Genomic DNA, 20,144 nt, shown 5'->3' with positions numbered 1-20,144 from the left:
AATCAAGGGATCTACAAATCTTATAACTCGGTAAAATAGGTGTCCATGAAATTTGCTGATTATTCCCTTACGTGCAGGGAGTACTCCACAGAGGTATTCTCGGCAAGGATTTTGAACAATTAATGAGGCACTTATACGGCCTTTGGTAATAATCTTATTATAACTACATATGAGAACAACTATAGTGTATAATAACGATAATTCAGTAGAAGACTGGTTCAGATCAGAGCCTTGTAATAGAAGGCTCTGGTTCAGTTCAATGGACAGCGCCATCTCGTGTTTCTCCACGGCAATATAATATAGTACATTTACAGTGTACTTTCCTAGTCGTGATCGTATGTTACCCCGGCCTTTGTTGCTTTTGGTCCCCATGTCAAATAACAAGGAAAGCAACGTATCTAATATCGCTAACTGAAATAAGTACGTTGTATATGAGAATGATTGCTATGATCATCATTCTGATCGCTGGAAGAGAACATAATTATTTCCTCATTAATGTACTGCAAATGCATTCAATTCATTATTCTTCATGATTGTATTGTAAATTCACTGTCAAATCAGGATATATGGGACTCTGTGACACATTAAGAGGATTTACAACACACACACACACACACACACACACACACACACTTACATGCTTAAAATGACGGCAAAGTATGATTATTATTTTCAGAAGTTTGCTACAGGAATTGAATTCATGTTTTCATTTGATGTACGATACATAATGTAATATGTTTCTGTTGATGAGATGATGTTAGATTGTATTTTTGTGTTGAAGTAAATGATTGATTTGTGTAAAGGTAATATTTCAAAAGATTGGTATTACTATTATATTATACAGTACGACATTGCGCTATATAACATCGCACTTCTTTCTCTATACACACACACACACATATGTGTGTGTGTGTGTGTGCGTGTGTGTGTAGAATACAACAAATTCTATTGCAATCACAGTATATCTTCTGTCAAGATGCAGCACACAACAAAATTGGAAGAACTATGAATTGATTTATTATTCTTTTTCCGAACTAATGTGAGAGGACAAAAACATACAGTGTGGATACTGTAGTTGATGGATAGAAATAGGTATGAGATAGATAGCATAATACTCTGTGTTATAAAAAGGCATCCAGGAAATATACTCATCATTCTTACACTTCAAAGGTTTATATTTCTCCAGGAAATTTGACCACACATATCAGAACTCTAAAACAATTTTTTTTTTTTCATCATGTTTCTGTTGAAAAATATTATTTCAGTAAAATGACATTTATCTTCTGTGTCAGTGAAAGCATGCACACAAATCAAATAGTATTGCCAATCTAATTCAATTTGACTAGGCCTATTGTATAATCTGCACTGCGTAACAGAAATAAATAATCCATTACATAGTCACACATACATACGTAGAAACTAAAGAATAAAGCTGAAGAAATACGCTGACTACACTTTTCACACTACCTCCAATATTATACGGTCAAGTGCTGATATATCACTAATGATGTTTGTTCAATGGCTTCTGCTAAACCTGAATATCAATTGAGGATATTAGTCACTGTTTACCCAACAGTAAAAAATGTCTTTGACACGAACGAATACTTCCGCACATTGCCCGCACATTCTATGATTAAAGCATGTCTTTACCTGAACAAAATGGATCAAGAACTTGGCAAGTAGTACTTGGAGAATCTACGGAACTTGCACTACATTTTCTTTGTTGCATCATATTTCAAGCATACTTTCTTTACCATTGCTCTTGCGGATCTTTGGTCAAATTTTCAAAGCACTACATGTCAATCCAATACAATCACTCGAATATGAACCTTCTAACTTTTTTAACTGTTTTTTTTTTTTTAAATCAACTTTGAGAAGTACTGCTGTTACCATATAAAATCTTGCTTGCTGTTATTAATAGAGCAACATACTGCCAATCATTTTGATGCCACAAACCAGCTGAAAAGACTAATACACTCTTGATTCCTTTCCCTGTTCCTTCCATCTTTTAAAAATCTAACCCCGAGTATTTCCTCAAAGAATTTGACACTCTGTAAGTACTGCTCTTTAATTGAACCAAACATAAGAAAGAGCCTGAGAATTTTTGTTCACAGGAATCAAAAGTAATAATACAAACAACAGGTACATTTGCACCAACATTATCCTCACGTACCAATCTAATCATGACCTACATTGTACTTTGTTCAGAGATAGTGCAATTTTACACCATGCTTTAAGCTGATTTTAATGGAATGAGTGGAATCTAATGAACAGAATACAGTAGTGAAAATTTCATCACAAATTGGACAAAAATAAGGCATTTTAAAACTTCACACCTTTTTACCAAACAGGGATAGATATTTTTTTTTTCACCACACACAAGCACTTACAAAAAAAAAAAAAAACAAAAACGGAAGAAATATGATGTCATCACCCAACAATTCTGGTTTGTACACAAATACAATGTAAATGATTAAAATCAAGTTTTTGGGGTCAACGATTTTGCAACTGCTACCTCTCTTCTCTTAAATGTCCTATTCACCTTTGGGAGCAGTAATTTAAAAAGTGTTTAGGATATCATTTTGATGCATAGGTGTAGGTCAGTTGTATAAAAAAACATCCTACCACAGAAAATTTTTGCAATAAAGCCTAAAATATATGGAGATACCACTATTTTTCTCATTAAACTATATCTGTAAACGGTCAAGTCTGGAAACATTTTTATTGTTCACATTTTGTATACTTAACAATACTTAACATTGATTAAACTGGTTCAAATTTTTACATTGGTTGTTTCTATCCCTAACTCACATTTTAGAACTATTTTGAAGTACTTATGCTGGGTTTTTGTTTTATCTGCAAATGGTAAATTATGCCTTTTAAAGTCACCATTCTTAGATTATTTCAAGACCACAATAATACAATGCAAGGGATACAAGCATTTCTTATCGATTTCACATTGAAAAGTGAAATTCAGCACAGAATTGGGCAGAGATCAAAAGTAGACTTGCGAAGTGATAACATTACCTCTGCCACTTTGATGATGTTCTTGCGACTAATATATATCTGACTTGATTTGTGAAAGCATGGGGAACCGTAAAATTCAACAACTTCCTTATTCAGGTCACATATTGACGAAACCATTCAGTTCATGTGATTTTACTCTATGTATCACAGCCAACTTGAAACTGGTATGGAATTGCACTTTAACATTAATGATGGGAGTCATATGAATTCAGCATTTCTCAAATGATCAGTCAGAGTCACTCCCGCTGGAAGAGAGGTTGGGTCCCGCAGGAACTACTGGTCCCTTCTTCAGCAAGGCTTTACCCTTCTTGGACCTTACACCGTCCTTTTGCCCCTTCCCCTTCCCTCTCGGTCTCCCCCTCTGCCCGATCTCTGGCAGCTTCTTCCACCTGCTACCAGTCACAGCATCATCTTCTGTCTGCGGGACCTTGGCATGCTTCACGACCCTACGTTGCACCCCGCTATTCCTGAGCTCACTCGTGAAGTGGTTGCTGTGCGGGTTCTCAAACTTGTCCGCGATGGCGATGAGGGCCTCGTCGGGAATGTCGTCGTCCACGTCGGAACCTTCATCGTAATTCACTTGAGCCCTCGCTCTGCCTCTCCTGGTTGATACCACATTAGAATTTCCCTCAATGATAAACTTTTCTTCCGATATGTCACCCCTCTGATATGCCTTATCTTTTTCATCAGTCTCACTGTCACTCTCAACGCTGTCTCTATTTGACAAAATTCCTGAATCTTTGTCTTCACCCTTTTTAAATTTGTCTCTTTCATCCAATCTTACTTTTCTCCTCTTCGAAGTAGCATCAACTTTGCTTCCCTTCAACAGTCTCTTCTTAGTCTTTTTCTTAGTCCTTTTGATCTTCTGTGTCACCTTCTCCTCTTGATCCTTCGTCTCTCTGTCATCTTTGCTGTCTGTCCGTCCCATCTGTCGAAGCACCTGCTGCATACGCTTGCTTGCGATCTTCTTACGGAGTCCGCCATGGCCACCAATGAAAAAACTTGTAATCTTTGTTTGGGCCTGTTGGTCGTGATTTATTGGCAGAATGAAATCAAAAAAGAAAAGAAAAGGAACAAAAAGAATATGTGTTGCATGATACAAGACTATAATCACAAAAAGAAAAATATATATTTAGGGCTCAGTATCAAATAAGTAACTCTGCTAGGAAGGATATGATGACTTTTTCATAAATTGGTACAAACTAACTGATAGTCATAATAGCACCTACATAAAATATGCTTAAAAAGTGCTTATAAGCACTCTTAAGTAACCCAGGAGATCATATATTCTCTTATAACGTGACAAGAATTGGGAGGGAAAAAAAATATCAAAATTTGTATGCAATAATTGATAAAATGTTTGAAAGTGAAATATGTCCCTACTAAAGTGTTTTAAAATTCAAGTACAATATGTCAAACCTGAAACCAGGACTAAATTAATGATGCCGCCCTCTATTTCTAGTTAACTCTTGGCATTTGTTAATGCCAAATACAGTCTTTTAAAGTTTCTTATTCTTGTAACAAAATACATGTACAAAAAGGAGTGACAGCTGGAAAAAAAAAAAAAGATTTTCACTATCTGACAACTATCATATTGACACAATAGCATTTAATCTTGTCATCCGATCAGGGCTCTGGAACAATAGACTCACTAAATTAACATTTGGGAATGAAGGTATCTAGGTTTATAATACAGTGTATGTCTGTGTACAAACTTGTGTACATATGTAAAATATGGAGGCAAATGACTGAAGGGTCAGTGGCAGGCAAGAAGGATTAAGTGACATAGTACCTGCTTCTCGTTGAGTCTTTTCAACACCGGTAGCAGGGTCTCATCAACCTTTGACTTCTGCCATCCCATCCGCTCGCGGGCAAACGTGTCAAAGGTCAGGTCAAGGTTGAAATTGAGTACATATACATTTGTCTCTCTCATCAGCATAATATAATAAGCCTACATGATACCATGCACTGAGTCATACCAGCTGCATGAAGTGAGATAAAATAGTTTATTATAAACTCAATGATCACTGGAAACAGGAACATAACAAATTTAATCCAGATTGCATAAACTGATCATCCTGTAGATACATCACATGGAACTCCGAAGGCTCAGGATTGAATCCTTTGAATGGCCCTCTACAAGTTTTCAACTTACTGGGCATCATCATAGATTCCTGATTGCTATAACTTACCTGTGTGTAAGTGAGAAATTAAGTATATGGGCAATTGTTGCTGTTTTGGAAAAATGTTGCAAAAATTGAAAAGTTTACTGCCCTCCAAAAATTTCATTTTTGTTTTTGTTTTTGTTTTTGTTTTTTTAGATACAAGGTATTATCAGCCAAGGGATGATATTCATTGAATTTTATCATACATCATGGGTTAAAAAAGGATATTCCCTGATGAGGTCAAGATCTGGTACACCCCACTCAAAGGGGTCCTCCGACTCGTCCACCATTGGGGAGAGGTAGGCGTCAGCTACACGGGGGTTGGGGAAATCCTCTGGCAGGGTTAGCTTACGCAGCTTGCCCTTCACCGGAGTCTCGATGGTGGGCATCAGCTGGCCCTGGACATCATCCCACCACGACCTACCAGGAGGATGACAATGATGGAAATGAGACGACATTATGAAGTTAGTTGGCATTTGTCATGTTGAATTCTGAGTGAGGGAAAAATACAACATACTGTTATCTTCAATATTACATCTGTACAGTATCTTCAATGAATCACTTTTCCTCATGTGTTTACATGATAATTCACGAAGATAGTTTAAAAAGAAAGCAGAACCTTACTTTGTAGTAATCTCATAGCATTTTTAGAACAAGTCTCACAATAGAGTGTCCACTTTGAACACTGTGCAGATGCTACATCTAGTACCAGTAGTGTTTTAATTTTGCATGAATTTTATAGATCGTCTGACACTTGCAATATTAACAACTAGCAAAAATATTCAACTGATTGACAAATTGCCCTACATTGACGTAATTTCATGAATTTGAATAGCAAAAATATTGCTTTCCAAAACTCACATTCGTAACACGCCTTGTCCTGTATGGGAAATAGCTAATTTTTTACTCGAGAAGAGATCACACTTCATCCTCATTTCATTAATGTGGATCTTGCTTGTGAATTTAACCACTCGCTAATATGTCTTCACACAAGTCCCAATTTGCGAAATATCATACAAATGAATATGAAAACGGTATATACAATAATACAAAATACATGGCATATATATTACATCAGCTGCATTCATATACAACGATCCATTCTACAACTCACTTGAATGTCTGCAAGGAGTCCAATCCTTGACCTTTGAACTCACTGAGCACCTCCATGGCTGTCACATGACCTGCCCCTGGAATGCCGAGGGTGTAGTCACTCCCCATCAAGTAAGCGAGGTTGATCAGCTTGTCACGGGTCAGCACTACCATGTAGAGAAATATGATGCACAGCATGGGTCAAATTGTTCACCAAGTCACATGCAAGCACCACAATATCAACACACACACATATGTACATACACAAACAAAACTGAAAACTCCCACATCTGTGACAACAATCTTTTTCTTGATGCACGTGTGCTCTACTCTCTCACCAAAGGGTGTACTTGCACTTTTGAACTTTTATGTGAGTCTGCACACCTGGCTTTGGCTGCTAGTATGCTAGCAAGGAGTGCTGTTCACCATGAGGGGCAAACCCGCACTAATGCCTCACTCTATGCACTCACAGAGTAACTATACAGGGCGTATGGTGGGTGAGCACTCTAGTATATAAATGAGAGCAATGGTTCTAAATATTACATGAGCATGCAAGTTAAATTGTACTGTTCAACAATGTGATGTGGAGTAGAATGGAACGGATAAACTTGCACCGAATGTCATATTCGAACAGTAGCACAAATGAGAAATCATTGAATATTGTTTTATACAACATACGATCATAGGCCTGGTCTAGACCAAAATAGATCTAATGTTAAGCCTCTCTGGGAGGAGGACTAACAGTTAGGCCTAGATCTGGCTGTAGGTCTTGTTGGGTGCGCGTATGCACCAATGCTTTACGATTCACAAGTTCAGTGGGTCCTAGGATCTATTGCACTGCTGGCTCGCTTGATTTACTGTTAAATAGTGGTCTATTGCACTGCCATTAGGAGTGAGCGTGGGAGAGCTGATCCATGTCATGTGACCTGCATTCATCCACTCAGATGGCAAGGATCTACACATGTGTTGTATAATACACACTCGTACATAACCTCTTTGTGTGCAGCTAAGTGGAGGACATTAACTCACATAGATGTCTCTCAATGTCACCAAGCTTGAAGAACTCTGGGTCTCGGCTCTTGGAGAAGAAGTGCTTGTAGACCCGTCGGCCGCCAAACAGCCAGACGTCACTGTCTTCGGTGATGGTCCCTTGCGTCTGATTGGTCAGATCCAGATAGGCACACTGGGCCTCGGCTTCCTGGGGGCTGACGATGTATGGAATGCCAAAACACTGGAGTAGTTCCTGGGAATCAAACAACAGGCAACTAAATGTATTATGTGTGAATTCTTTACTCATTTTAAATATTTCCAAAAGGAGTGAAAATAGAAATTTCTACTACCATAAAAAAGTGTTCACTGAAATAATTGTGGACTATCTATCAGCTTTTCAGTGAGAGATGCCAAGAAAGTTGCATAAGGTTTAAAAGCTGATACAAGTATGTGTCATATGCATGTTTCGTAAATCTGATAAGAACAATTGTAAATCAACTGAAAAAATAAAAAGAATTTGTATGCACCCTTGAGACAATTCTACGTCCAGATGAATACACACCAAATTGTAGACACACATGTGGTTTTTAAAAAAGCGAGACTGCCTACCCTTACCTACAGACAACACAATGTTGTCTACTCATCTTCATTTCACTGAAAGTAAAGAATTTGAACACAGGACATGTGTCTCAACTCTAACAATTGCACACAAACACAAACACACACAAGTCCATATTTGCACAGAGAGAAGCACTCTGAGAGCGCAGTCCTCTGCAAAGCAACTCAATTTCCCCACTGATCTTGTCTTTCCATAGAGATCAGAGATTTCCACCCATACGTATGCATGCTGAAAATTGCCCAATTTCCCAATAAAGAAGCCTTTTGTTATGCCATCAACTTCCAGCTACATGGTGCACCTCGCCCTAGCAGAAACTAGAGCACGCACTTTGGTGCGTGCATGCAAACCTAAAAAAATGCCCAGCTTGAACTCCCAAGTTCACTGACTACCTGCCAAGATACTGAAAATCTTTCATAAAATCCACTAAAATTTCCGCATCACAACCAAAATTCAATCACCTGTTCCTTGTGTCATTCTCAAGCTTTCCTGTAAGTTTCATACAAATACGTTTACAACTTTTTGAGTTATTTTGCACACAGACAAACAAACTAACAAGCAAACCAACGGTAATGAAAACATAACCTCCTCACTTGGCGGAGGTAATAAGCACAAGAAGTATGACTGTACCTTGCTGTCAGCATACATGGCATCTGTCACAGAAGTGGCCTTCTTCTGCTGCTTCCTTCTCTCTTTCTCTAGGGCGAGTCTTTCATTCTCCAGATCCTGATTCACTGCTTCAACACTGGCCTGGAAAAAGCATTAGAATACAGTACAGTTAACTTGACTACGTCCTCCCGTTATAAAAAATGTGTGAATTGCATGCACAATGCTGCTAGACACTTTTGCGGGGCACCATAAGCAGTACTCTTTGTATAAGTAATTTGGGTATTCTTTTTGGATTGAGTTTTCCCAACAAAATGACCAAACTGATCTACATCCTATACTCTGCATTTCACAGCTTTAGCATGTACAGTCAAACTTGTCTGTAGTGATCACCATCTACAGCCACCACCTGCCATATGGGACCACTGAAACAATTCCTCCAAGAGAAAAGCCATATTAACGACCATGCCTATAGCGGTAACCCGCCTATAACGGCCACTTTTTTCGTTTCCCTTGGAGTGGCCGCTATTGACAGGTTTGACTGTATTTGTGAAACAGATTTCACTTATAATCACATAGATGAAAGTTAGATGAGGCCAGAATGCCACCTCCCAACAACTCTTCAACTGGTTGTTTACACTTAAGATATGAAATCACTTTATAGTCAATAATATTGCAACTGCAACTCTCCCTTTAAAAAAAAATAAAAAAAACCAAGATCATAACTGAAAAGACATCACGATCATCAGAACACTCTAACAGTCTGATATACAGAATGTAATTTCTCCTACTGTAATTTCTGCCCCTGAAATGAGAAAACTTTAGTGAAGAATTGTATACAGGACAATGGAATGTTTTGGTTTGATTTGCATAAAAAATTGTGACCTATACCATTACTTTCTTTGGGAAAAAAAAAGGGGGGGGGGGAGATTCTGATATATATGAAATTTAAATCGATTTGAACATGAACTGGAGCTTCCCTGCAAGTCCTCTTACCAAATCAGCTCCCAGCCACTCGTCAATGTCTGGCTCCTGGTCTGACTCCTGCAACATCTCAGCCACAACTTCATCTCCCCTGTGAGAAGAGAAACCAGTCTCCTTCATCAGATGAGATATTGGATGTTGATAAATACATCTCATTCGCTAGAAGCAGAAGGTATTATCTAACAAATTTTGTGAGGAGTTTTGGAAAGAAGAAATATATCAGAAGAGCATAAAGTGATAATTCATGAGGTAAGCCTATTGCTTCATCTGATTTCTTATCATCCCATTTGTTTGTCTAAGACCAACGAAATACAAATTTGTCACTTGTCGTAGAAGTGATGATGAAAATTAAAAAACAAAACAAAACTGGCAGTCAATGGTCGGGAGTTCCTCATCTTCTGACAGCTGAAGGAAAATGATAAAACTCAAGGAAATTACTAGGCAATGGAATGTATGCTTTACAGTTTTGCCATAAAACCAAATTTATGATCACATACAGTAACTGTATATAACGATCTGATAACGCATGTCACCTATAGATTTGGCATGATTAAATAACTGCCACATGGACTTTTTACATTTTATGTAGCAGCTTTGGCAAATAATTCAGATGAAACAAAGAAGAAGCAAATAGACTGGATTAAAAACAATTTTTCGAGTTTTGTGTCAAACAAAAACTCGACTTAGTTTGCATCAGAAAGTCTTGCCTTATCAATTTGACCATGACAATTAATTTACACTTACTGAACATATTGTTCCTCTTCATCTTTAATTTCTATGGCAGTTTGCTCAGTTTGCACTTCAGACCATGTCTGGATTGGGAAGTCTGCCACTTCCAAAAAGTCATCTGAAGATTAAAGGGAAAACAAAAACAAAAACAAATGGCTTTAAGCAGGGTAGCACACTAACCCATTTCTACAGGTCCGACCTGTCTGTCAGACCGGTAGGTACCCAGTTTATCCATGTATTACATGAGAACATGAGTGAAACATATCACAATTCTGTCCACATGACCACTACAAGACACATCAAAATTATGTGAACAACTTTTTTGCTCAAATTCCAGTGACACAAACTTGGACAAAAAGGGTGATGGCTAGTTCAGCATGATTCTGTGATGAAAAGGCAGGGTTTTTAGTCATTATTTATTTATTTATTTATTTTTTTTTTTTGTGCTGTGAATTTTTTTTTTCTAAAGATTTAATGTATCAGATCAAAGATTTAATGTATCAAGATCTTACAAGAACTCTAGTACTTGTTTAAAACTTTCATCATTATGATTCTGGATGTTTCAATGTGTTGAGTTTGGTTGAAACAAATGAATTATACTGATTACTGATACTATTTTATCCATACAGTGTAACATACAGAGAGATAGGAAATCATAATACCCAAAGCTGAATAGCTGCTGATATATCACTTGAAAGAAACAGATAAAAGATAATAGGATTGACTGGTAATCACTGACTAAATTTTTGTGTGAACATATATACACTGTAGATAATCATTATGTTCAGAAGCAAAAGGGCATTATTATTCTGTAGAGCTTAAAAAAAATTAAACACCAGTCTGGTTCTGGATTTATAATTTCCTGGAGGACTCTCACCATTATTGCCATCTTTGTCATCCTCACTGATCTTCCTCCTATTATCTCTCCTAAATTCATCCTCATCACCTTCTGCTTTTGGGAAGTCTTCTTTTGCAGCACAAGTATCTTCCTCCTTGACCACCAGTTCCTCCACTATCTCCACCTCCTCAACCTCCTCCTCCTCCTTTTCTTTTAGCTTCATTGGTGAGGAGATAACATTGCTCTGCAACATGGTTTGCTCATTTTCATCATCATCATCACTTAAATTGAGTACTTCTGGGGTTCTGTCTTTCTCCGGTACAGTTCTTTGGTTGGATTTGCTTTGAGACTTATATTTATTGCTTGCAAGGTCGACAGCAGTTGCATCATCTGTTTCCATAGCAACAGCCTCATTTTCTGTGTTACCAACACAAGTTTCATTATTAGCATCATTAGTAAGGTCAACATCTATTGCACTACCGCCTTGATCTTGTTTGAAGTCTTTGGGTGAATCATTCCTGAGCACGATTATTTCATTTGAATTCTTTATTTCACGTTGGCGTTCTGGCAAACTGTCAGGCACAGCGTCTCTGTTTCCTAGTGACTCTTCCTTGCCGACATTGGGAGTTCGCTGAGGGGCTTTCGCTGAGGATGTCTCTTGATTCTTTGCTGCAAGTCTGGTGTTATCAGCATTGGAAGAGACCTTCTTGAGAAGTTCTTCAATCAATCTCCTCTTATCCTGGATTTCATCCTCCAACTTCTCACTCCCCTCCTCAATCTCCTCTTCCCTCAAGGATGCATTCCCATCTGCAGACTCTGTTTTCATCTGTTTCCTTGGTGGAGCCGACTCATCTGTGTCCACAACTTCTGCATCCCTTTCTCTAGAAGACGAAGAACCGTCTCTCTCCACAGCCGCAGAGCTTCTCTTCCTCATCGCCTTCTCCATCTGAATATCCAGACTGGTGGAAAAGCCCGCCCTCTGTCTGTAGGCGACGACAGACGCCTCCAGCGCCCCGTCATCCTCTTCCTCCTCTTTCTCATCCTCTTTGCCCATCTTCATCAGGATGTAATGCTGGGCGTCTTCTGATGCCACTCTTCCAGCATCAACCTACGACACCAAAGGACAAATGAGTGCCAGTGAAGAGCATGACATACCTTTGTTGATACGTGCTCAATGAAAGGAGTGCATTCTGTCATTTGTTTTGTAAAATCGGGATTCTATTTAATTATAGCTTCAGTTAACTTGTCAAGTATTCAACAACCACATTCCTATGAAAGTTATGCATGCTAAAATACTACTATCTCCATTTCATAGAATAATTTTCTTTATACTCATTCCATCTCCAGATGGCGTTTTTGAGTTATGTGGTGAGTATGTACAACTGTATATGCCAAATGTGGTTCCAATCACAGATTCGGAGAAAGTTTTGAAATTTGCTTTAAAATATGACAACAAATTCCATCTTTGGTTTGACTTGGTAATGACTGCAAATTCTTTAAAAAAAGGAAGAAAAGTTTAAACTTATAAGAGAGTTTACTGGAAAGGAGGAGAATTTCAAGCAAATAATTTGTTTATTATTATTTTCTTTTTGCACTTGGTCTTGTAAGATGAAGTTTGCATGTTTTCCATTCTGCAGAATCAAAATTTAAAGTAGCATTAGATTAAATACAGTTTAGCAAGCACAAATTTTTGCATATTTCAAATTTTGCATTAAAAAAAATCTGCACTGCAAAAAATTTCCACTTTTAGAGTATTTCATTCCCACTCTCTTCCTGAGGATGATGCCAAAACTGCCCCAGCTCACCTGGCTCCTCTGGGCCTCTGCATCCAGCAGGGCTGCCATCGACGATGACATCCTGCTCTTCATCTCCTTCCGGAGGTCCTCCAGCCTCACACTCAGCTTGCTCTTCTTGATCAGTCTGTCCACCTGGTAGCGGGAGAAGTCACCGGATTGCTGCAAAGGTGGACAGTGGAGAGGTGGCGAAATAAAAATACAAGGATTTATGAGAGGATTCACATACTGCTTTCAGTTTTGAGTCATGAGACCAGAGAAAAGATTTGAAATATAACTGATATATTACTTTATCTCTAGTAAGATAACAACAAGAACAACAAGCAAACATCAAGAATGATATGAGCAAGAAGGTATCCCACAATTCCTTGAATATAGTAATAATGCTGAAATGAGTAAATATGCTAACTTCTTATAATATTATAAGAAGTGATAATATTAACACTTCTTATCACTATTTTACTTGCAATTGTTATAAATATTATTATGATTATCATTTTTACTATCACTATATCATTATCATTATTATTGTCGTTGTTGTTATAATCATTACTAATACCACTACTACTGCTACTACTACATGTACTTCTGCTACTAATTCGATCTATCTTCACAATCATTACTATTTGCCTCAGCTATTGTCCTAAGAAAGACTAGTTCCTTGCAGAAAGAGAAGAATATCATCTTGGAACATCATGAAATAGAAGAAGAAACCCCCGCATCAGCAGGTTTCTCCCTGGTCCATAGACAAGTGTAAATGTAAGGAAGGGGAATTGCAAAATGTTGCATGCTATGTACAGTTTTAAATGGCATAGCAATATTGTCTATCCTACTGTATGCTTCTGCTTTAATGTTACATAAGAGGTGTGAGTTAAGATTAGAGCTCCATTTCATAAGGTATGTTAGATAGCAACTTTCACTGGAATAGCAACTTCGGTACAAAGAGCGAATCAGGAAGCAAGATATTTGCCATTACAATGACACTTGCCACTGCGACATGAATTGCTATCAGAGCAACTTTCTAGGAGCCAAGTGCATTTATGAGTATTTTTAGAAGTGTGACTTGGCATAATGAGTCCAATTGGTCACTTCATTGAGTTGACATGAAATTAAAGAGAAGAAAGTGGAAGTGGTCAATTCCACCGACCTGGGGCAGCTGGTGCATTCTTGACCAGGAGTTTCTCTTGGACGACTCTTGCATCTCGGTAATGAGTTCGTGTTGGACCTCGACGGGCAGGGACAGGAAGGACTCGGACTCCACGTCCACCAGCCGCAGGTCTTGGTACGATTCTGCCTGCTCCGCCTGATACTGGGCGACTGCCTGTGCAATACCGTCATCATCGCTTTCATCGTCACCCTCGATGCTGAAAGAAGATTCAGACAGGACAAGCGTGAAGATGTGACACAAAGGGTGACTTGAGTTTCTGACCCCGTAATACATTCTCAATCGCAACTTTCGAGTGATACCTTACGTGACTTCAAATTAATCTTTGATTTTTTTTTCTTTCTCGTTTGTGTCCGTAGGGTGATGCATGACACTGTGTGTGCTTTTGTGTGTGCGTGTGTGTGTGTGTGTGTACAATACATTGCTACACAGTTTCCCATGATGGTCTCAGAGTGATTGGGATGCTTTATACTATAATAAGTACAACTCTTAGTGAAACATCTCTTCAGTATAAGCATCATAAAAGAAAGAATGCACACATCTCAAAGTTTTAAATGGGGAAATATTTTTTTTTCTTGCATATATATGGAGAAATGACAGTGATTAATTTGTACTAATAGTGAGTGATAGTACAGACAGACAGAATAATCCCAGGTAATAAGATTAGCTCCTGACTTTGGTGTATCGGTGTATATTGGCCCAAAAACGGCTGACTACTTGGACCATAATCTTACCCATTTGCTCCTTGGCTGGTAGAGGGCATTGGTGGTAACTCAAACATGTCATCATCGTCCCGACGCCTTGGCAACCTCAACTTTGGTTCCCGTTTGGATGTTCCTTCCCTGGTAAGAGATAGATGGGTATGATGATAGAAATAATTTTTCTGTTTAACTGTGTTGGAAGATGGTACATTCACTGGATATTTGTCTCTTCTGTAGAGGCACAAGCAATCAACTATGAATATTGGGTGGTAGAAGGCTTAACGGTGCACCACGTATTCTTTCTAGGGTATGTGTGTGGCCCTGAAAAGGGCCTGCCAAATCCCGACGTTTCGGCAAGCATGTTCTCGCCGTTCTCAAGGGAATGAATCCCGATGTTTTGGCAAGCATGTTCTCGCCGTTCTCAAGGGAATGTTCTCATTCCCTTGAGAACGGCGAGAACATGCTTGCCGAAACACATACATACATACATACCCTAGAAAGATTATACTTGGTGCACCATTAAGCCTTCTACCACCCAACGTTCTACCACCATGGAAGCCTTCAAAGATTTCAACTATGAATAACAATCAAAGCTGTAAGCAGGATCTTGTTTTTTTTTTTTTTTTTGGGGGGGGGGTGCAGGGGTCAGACCCCAGAGTTTTCCAATATCGCATTTCTTAAGGTACAATATTTGTCCCAGAAAAAGGCATATTCGGAAGATTTATAGGGTGTGACTGCTCTTGCAGCACACAGCCTCAGACTCAATACAATAACCCACCAACATGCAAATGTGCTAAAATGATACAGTCACATTCTATACCATATTGACAAACATTCCAGATTACACTATCAGTTTAATTTCATTAATTTCAAACTACATTGTATGAAAGGAAAATGAAGGAAAGAGATTATGAGTAGCTGTTCATATTTAGCTACAATGTCATTTAAATTTTCACTTTTCACATGCTAAATCATTTATTAAGATTCCTTCAACGTTGTTACAACATCAACACAAAATTAGCCAGTGCCGGCAACACATCACTTGCTTGAACTGACAGGGAATGTTAAAACACCTGCTGCTCACTGTATTCATCTGTTTATGTCTTTACAAGTCATTATTCTAGCTAAGTTCAACACTAGCAATATACCATACTGTAAATGTGGAAATTTTCATGCATTTCATACAAACAGATTTCAGCAAGATAATAAAAACATGCAAACATTTTTGCACATCAAACATTCCTCTAGTGACTGTCTCGATTCCGCAGAATAAAAATCATCCGAAATTCATCTTACCTAGCTGAGCGCGAAAAATTACTCATGCGAATATTAAAGTAATCTATTGTAGATAGTGATGTGTTGGCCTTACCCATTCTGTTCCATCACAGCTTTGACTGCATGGCTTTTGAGGAAATTCTTGATGATCTTCTCAGAAGTATTTTCAGACTGGGCTGCGGCAAGCTGCTTCCTTTGCCGTCTTGCAGCCTGATGGTACAAAGAAAAGATTATTCATCACTCCTGCTTGTACAGTCAAGATGTATCAGGTACTGAAATTTGGTTATGGTGTGTTTAGTCTGTTGCATACATAGAACATAGACAAGGCAACACAATTCAAAATTTGATGAAATGAAGTACAACAAAAATTCACATTAAACATTCAAAAGTGCTGGCAAGAAGCCAAGCACAAACTATTTTCCATATTCTGAAATGACTTACTCCATCAAAATAATAATGCTGTAGGATATTTTTATCATTACTACAGTAAGTAGAAATGATGCTGTATCCAACAAATTTGGACAAAATACCCCTTGTCAAATAACTTAAGATATCCTCAATAATCATTCTGACACAGCCCTCAAGCTGTGTCTAAAGTGTTGCATAACTACCAGTATACCATATATATGTATATCTCTCGTATATACAAAATATTATACTTGTTCATAATGGAACAGGCACCTACATGGAGAGGTGATATAGACATTAGGCCTTCAACATATTTCTGTTCACACATCAAATAAAATATATGTAAGGAATTGTCTCAATGATTCTTTGAATCTTACCAGTGTCTGCCTCTTAATCTGTGGAGGGGTTCCATCGAAGACAAAAACTGGTTTGATGCGATAGAAGAGCAACTTGCATATACGACTGAACAGGACTTGAAGGTGGGGGTTAGCAGGACTGTTGCTGTAGCCACCCAACACTGCTTGATTCAGCCAGATGCTGACATGTACGAGAGGTCATGTGTCAAGGAAACAATACAGGAGTCCTCAACCTAGAATGACATATTGATTACAGCTAACATCACCATACTCACCTGGGATACCTCAATATTCATTTTATACAGAAATTGGCAAAATCACATGAATAATACTATCTCAGCAACCGGGGTCATACCTTCAATGTATTATTCACGCAAATCTACTGTAGATACTACCAAGCCACTTCTCGAATTCAAGAAAAAAACACAAAAATTTTGCTGTACATACACAGGTAAGCATAAAGAAATTTACCAATTTTGGAAATCCATGCCTGCATTAACTGCACTTTAATGTGTTATGCATTAAAAGAAACAGCAATTATGGCAGAATGGATGACATAATTTGCAAAACTTTCTTCAAAATTTCATTTAATATTAAACCAGCAAGTTTGATCCATGTCTGCTTTCAGTCAACCATATAAACAGTTCATTTAATTTGTGATTTCACACTTTTGATTGAGTACCATTACATAATCTATATAAAATGTCTAGTTTCTTTTATTTCAACAAGGATAAGCAAGCTTTATGCAATTTTTTGTTTTGAATTGCTTGTTTAGTGTCACTTAACAATCAAAACTCAGAACTATTCTTGAAAACAACAACAACAACAAAACAAACAACTTTCTTTCCCTGTCTATAAAAAGCTTCTGGCTGTAAGTCCATGATGATAGTTAGAACAAAAAGGATATCGACTGCCAAGACTTTGCCTTCCAATGACTCCAAATTAATAGGCCTCCCCGTTGACTCGAGGAGCTTCCATAATCCTTGAACTCCCATGTTGAGACCTCAATCAGATTTTCTTCAGTTCAGCATCCCTTCTCGTCTCTGGCTCTCAAGTAACTAAAATGTCATCACCTTTCCTCTGTGTGTTCCTGAAAATTGATTAAAGGGGTAAATTCATGAAATACAAGGTAGGTTCTTAACTCATCAGTCATGTAAGAGCTTAGTCTGATTTGATTTAATTTGATTTCATCTTTTTTTTTTTTTTGTCTCACATCTACTAGGATCATGGAGGTACAAAGAACTACCTCCATGCTAAGATTGAAAGATTAAGAATTAGGCCTAGACACGTTTATTCTTAGTACCAAAAACCTGTTCATAAATCTAAAGAATAAATCAGGAACTGCATGCAAGCCTTCAATTACCAATTTAGTGTAAAAGTGGATTTTTTTTGTGCATTTTGCATGAGCAGAAACCAGTGTGAAAATAAAAACATACTAAATATTTTTGCATGTCATATGTTCCACCATCAAAGATTATGGCTTTTTGAAATTCATTTCACCCAGCCTAGCTCAAGCGTGAAAAATTACTCACGCAAACACAAACTTTAACCTACTTACAAAGAACATCATGTAGAACCACTGATGGCCCTAATCAGCCCGACCAGACGCTGTGCTTCGGCACAGCGTCAGACAGACCGAGCCTCACCATCAAAGTGGGGAACCACAACACAACTACAAAACTTATATCAATTTATACATTACTTATAGACATTTGTACGTTACTCTCATAAAGTGCATGCTTATTACAGAAGGTACATAAGTCCATAGACAGCCCTCATGATAAGTCCATTGAACAAAAAATGGCACTTTCTAGCGCAATCCCCAACCGTCGGGGTTCACTGTTGCAGAATTCAAAATGGCGCGTTGACCAATCAGCAAATTATGTGTGCGCGTGCGTGGCTGGAAGTGCAGTGATCTACTGTGTGCGTGCGCTCTTTGGTAGCAGCACAGTCGACAGCGTGACCTTTAAAAGTGCATTCAGATCGCGTGAACTGCCAATTATCACTGTAATATCAGATGCACCGTTCCCACTTGCTGCATAAATCTTGATTTTCGGTAAGTTGTGAAATGTGTACGATAGCATGGAATTATATGTAGTGTCATTAATGAAGATTACATTTTATGAGTTTGAGGTGACAAAAAATGATGTCTAGATGTCTAGTATCAAAACTCAATAGCGATCGTACAAAGTGATCTCTGAGCTCTCTTTGTGTTGTACGTGGGCCGTGCCGGTACAGCCCTGTTGCTATTTATACAGCGACTGGGCTGTGTATTGTTAGGCCCTAATCAGCTAATGTCACATCTTCGAATATCCTTACCCATATAAATTTTATACAATCTTCTTACAAGAACATTTGTACCTTTGGTAGTCAAATCATTTTCACTGTTGGTCTGTGTATTGTCGGGACTAACTGTTAGTGTTACAACTCATGAACTTGCCTGTATTAGGAGACAGGAGTGGAATTATCCAAATCATGAAAGTTAACCAGGCCATGTTAACTGTTTAGTTTAATAGACGGTCTACAACTAATTTACACAAAGTTGTAGAGAAGACTGCTGAGTAAATTAATTGTGCTACTGTGGTAATGTGCAGTCTTTGTTTAACTGTTAGATATGAAATAGATCTAACGTTAGATCTATAAAATTTACGTGTAAAATCAGATTGCCAGTGGCAGTTATGAGTAAAGGGCTGCAATATTCCGACATTCCGATTACACAATATTTACAATACGACAGCAATTTATAGGTGCCAGCTGGTGGACAACACAGTTCAGTGAGTTTGACCGATTGGTAGCCCGACCAGACACTGTTACGCTATGCGAAAACAGCGACGATGTACCATGTACAGCGACTGGGCTGTGTATAGTTTTGGGTGCTCACTTCACTTAATGTTTATGTTTAAATTTACATAACACTCAACACCACTTGACAACAGTCCCACATGTTCACACATACATTCCTTGACAAATGAGTTCACAAGCGCTTCCTTCCCAATCTTTATAACGCCATCAAATTTTATCGTGTTTTATACCCTTCCTTGGATCTTGCTACTTTGATGGTGATATTGGAAACAGATGATCTTACCGTGAGATCAGACATTCAAATTCAGAGATACAGATAAAATCTCCCTCACTTGGCAGTGGCACTTGTCATCAGTGACCTCCGGTGTGTTTACCGCATTACTGTCTGGTTGCGACATATACCCTGGCCTGCCTTCTGGGTCGTCTGTCAGCAGCGTGCATTAACGCGGGGTTAGCGGTGCATCAGTGCGTGGATTGCCATCGTTCGAGATTGCTCTTTTCGCATTAAGGCCACCATCGACCACATAGACGTACATGTACATTATTGTGCGTGCATTACGTAATTATACGTAGCCGGTGCGGTGTGTTGTTGTCCTA

The 20,144-nt window shown here is 38.3% G+C and overlaps 1 protein-coding gene and 1 long non-coding RNA gene across 2 annotated transcripts; both read right to left on the bottom strand.

The window, feature by feature from the left end:
- Nucleotides 1–1,154: 1,154 nt before the first annotated feature.
- Nucleotides 1,155–19,945, bottom strand: LOC140244355 (DNA excision repair protein ERCC-5 homolog). The gene is made up of 14 exons (XM_072323997.1): nucleotides 19,831–19,945; nucleotides 17,653–17,835; nucleotides 16,767–16,933; nucleotides 16,076–16,191; nucleotides 14,740–14,847; nucleotides 13,988–14,204; nucleotides 12,853–13,002; nucleotides 11,127–12,155; nucleotides 8,521–8,640; nucleotides 7,314–7,527; nucleotides 6,307–6,451; nucleotides 5,421–5,612; nucleotides 4,820–4,904; nucleotides 1,155–4,048 (listed from the first exon to the last, which is right to left on the bottom strand). Exons 2-14 carry the CDS (start codon nucleotides 17,738–17,740, stop codon nucleotides 3,254–3,256), a joined length of 3,426 nt encoding a protein of 1,141 aa, XP_072180098.1. The 5' UTR covers nucleotides 17,741–17,835; nucleotides 19,831–19,945; the 3' UTR covers nucleotides 1,155–3,253.
- LOC140244170 (uncharacterized) lies at nucleotides 9,511–11,125 on the bottom strand. Its single transcript, XR_011902268.1, has 3 exons — nucleotides 11,087–11,125; nucleotides 10,225–10,327; nucleotides 9,511–9,571 (listed from the first exon to the last, which is right to left on the bottom strand). It is a non-coding gene; the product is annotated as an uncharacterized lncRNA (long non-coding RNA).
- Nucleotides 19,946–20,144: the final 199 nt, after the last annotated feature.

The sequence above is a fragment of the Diadema setosum genome, chromosome 21 (assembly GCF_964275005.1).
Source record: "Diadema setosum chromosome 21, eeDiaSeto1, whole genome shotgun sequence".
Lineage (NCBI taxonomy): Eukaryota > Metazoa > Echinodermata > Echinoidea > Diadematoida > Diadematidae > Diadema > Diadema setosum.
The sequence above is the reverse complement of the archived record's forward strand: the minus strand, read 5'-3'. Positions and strand labels throughout refer to the sequence as shown.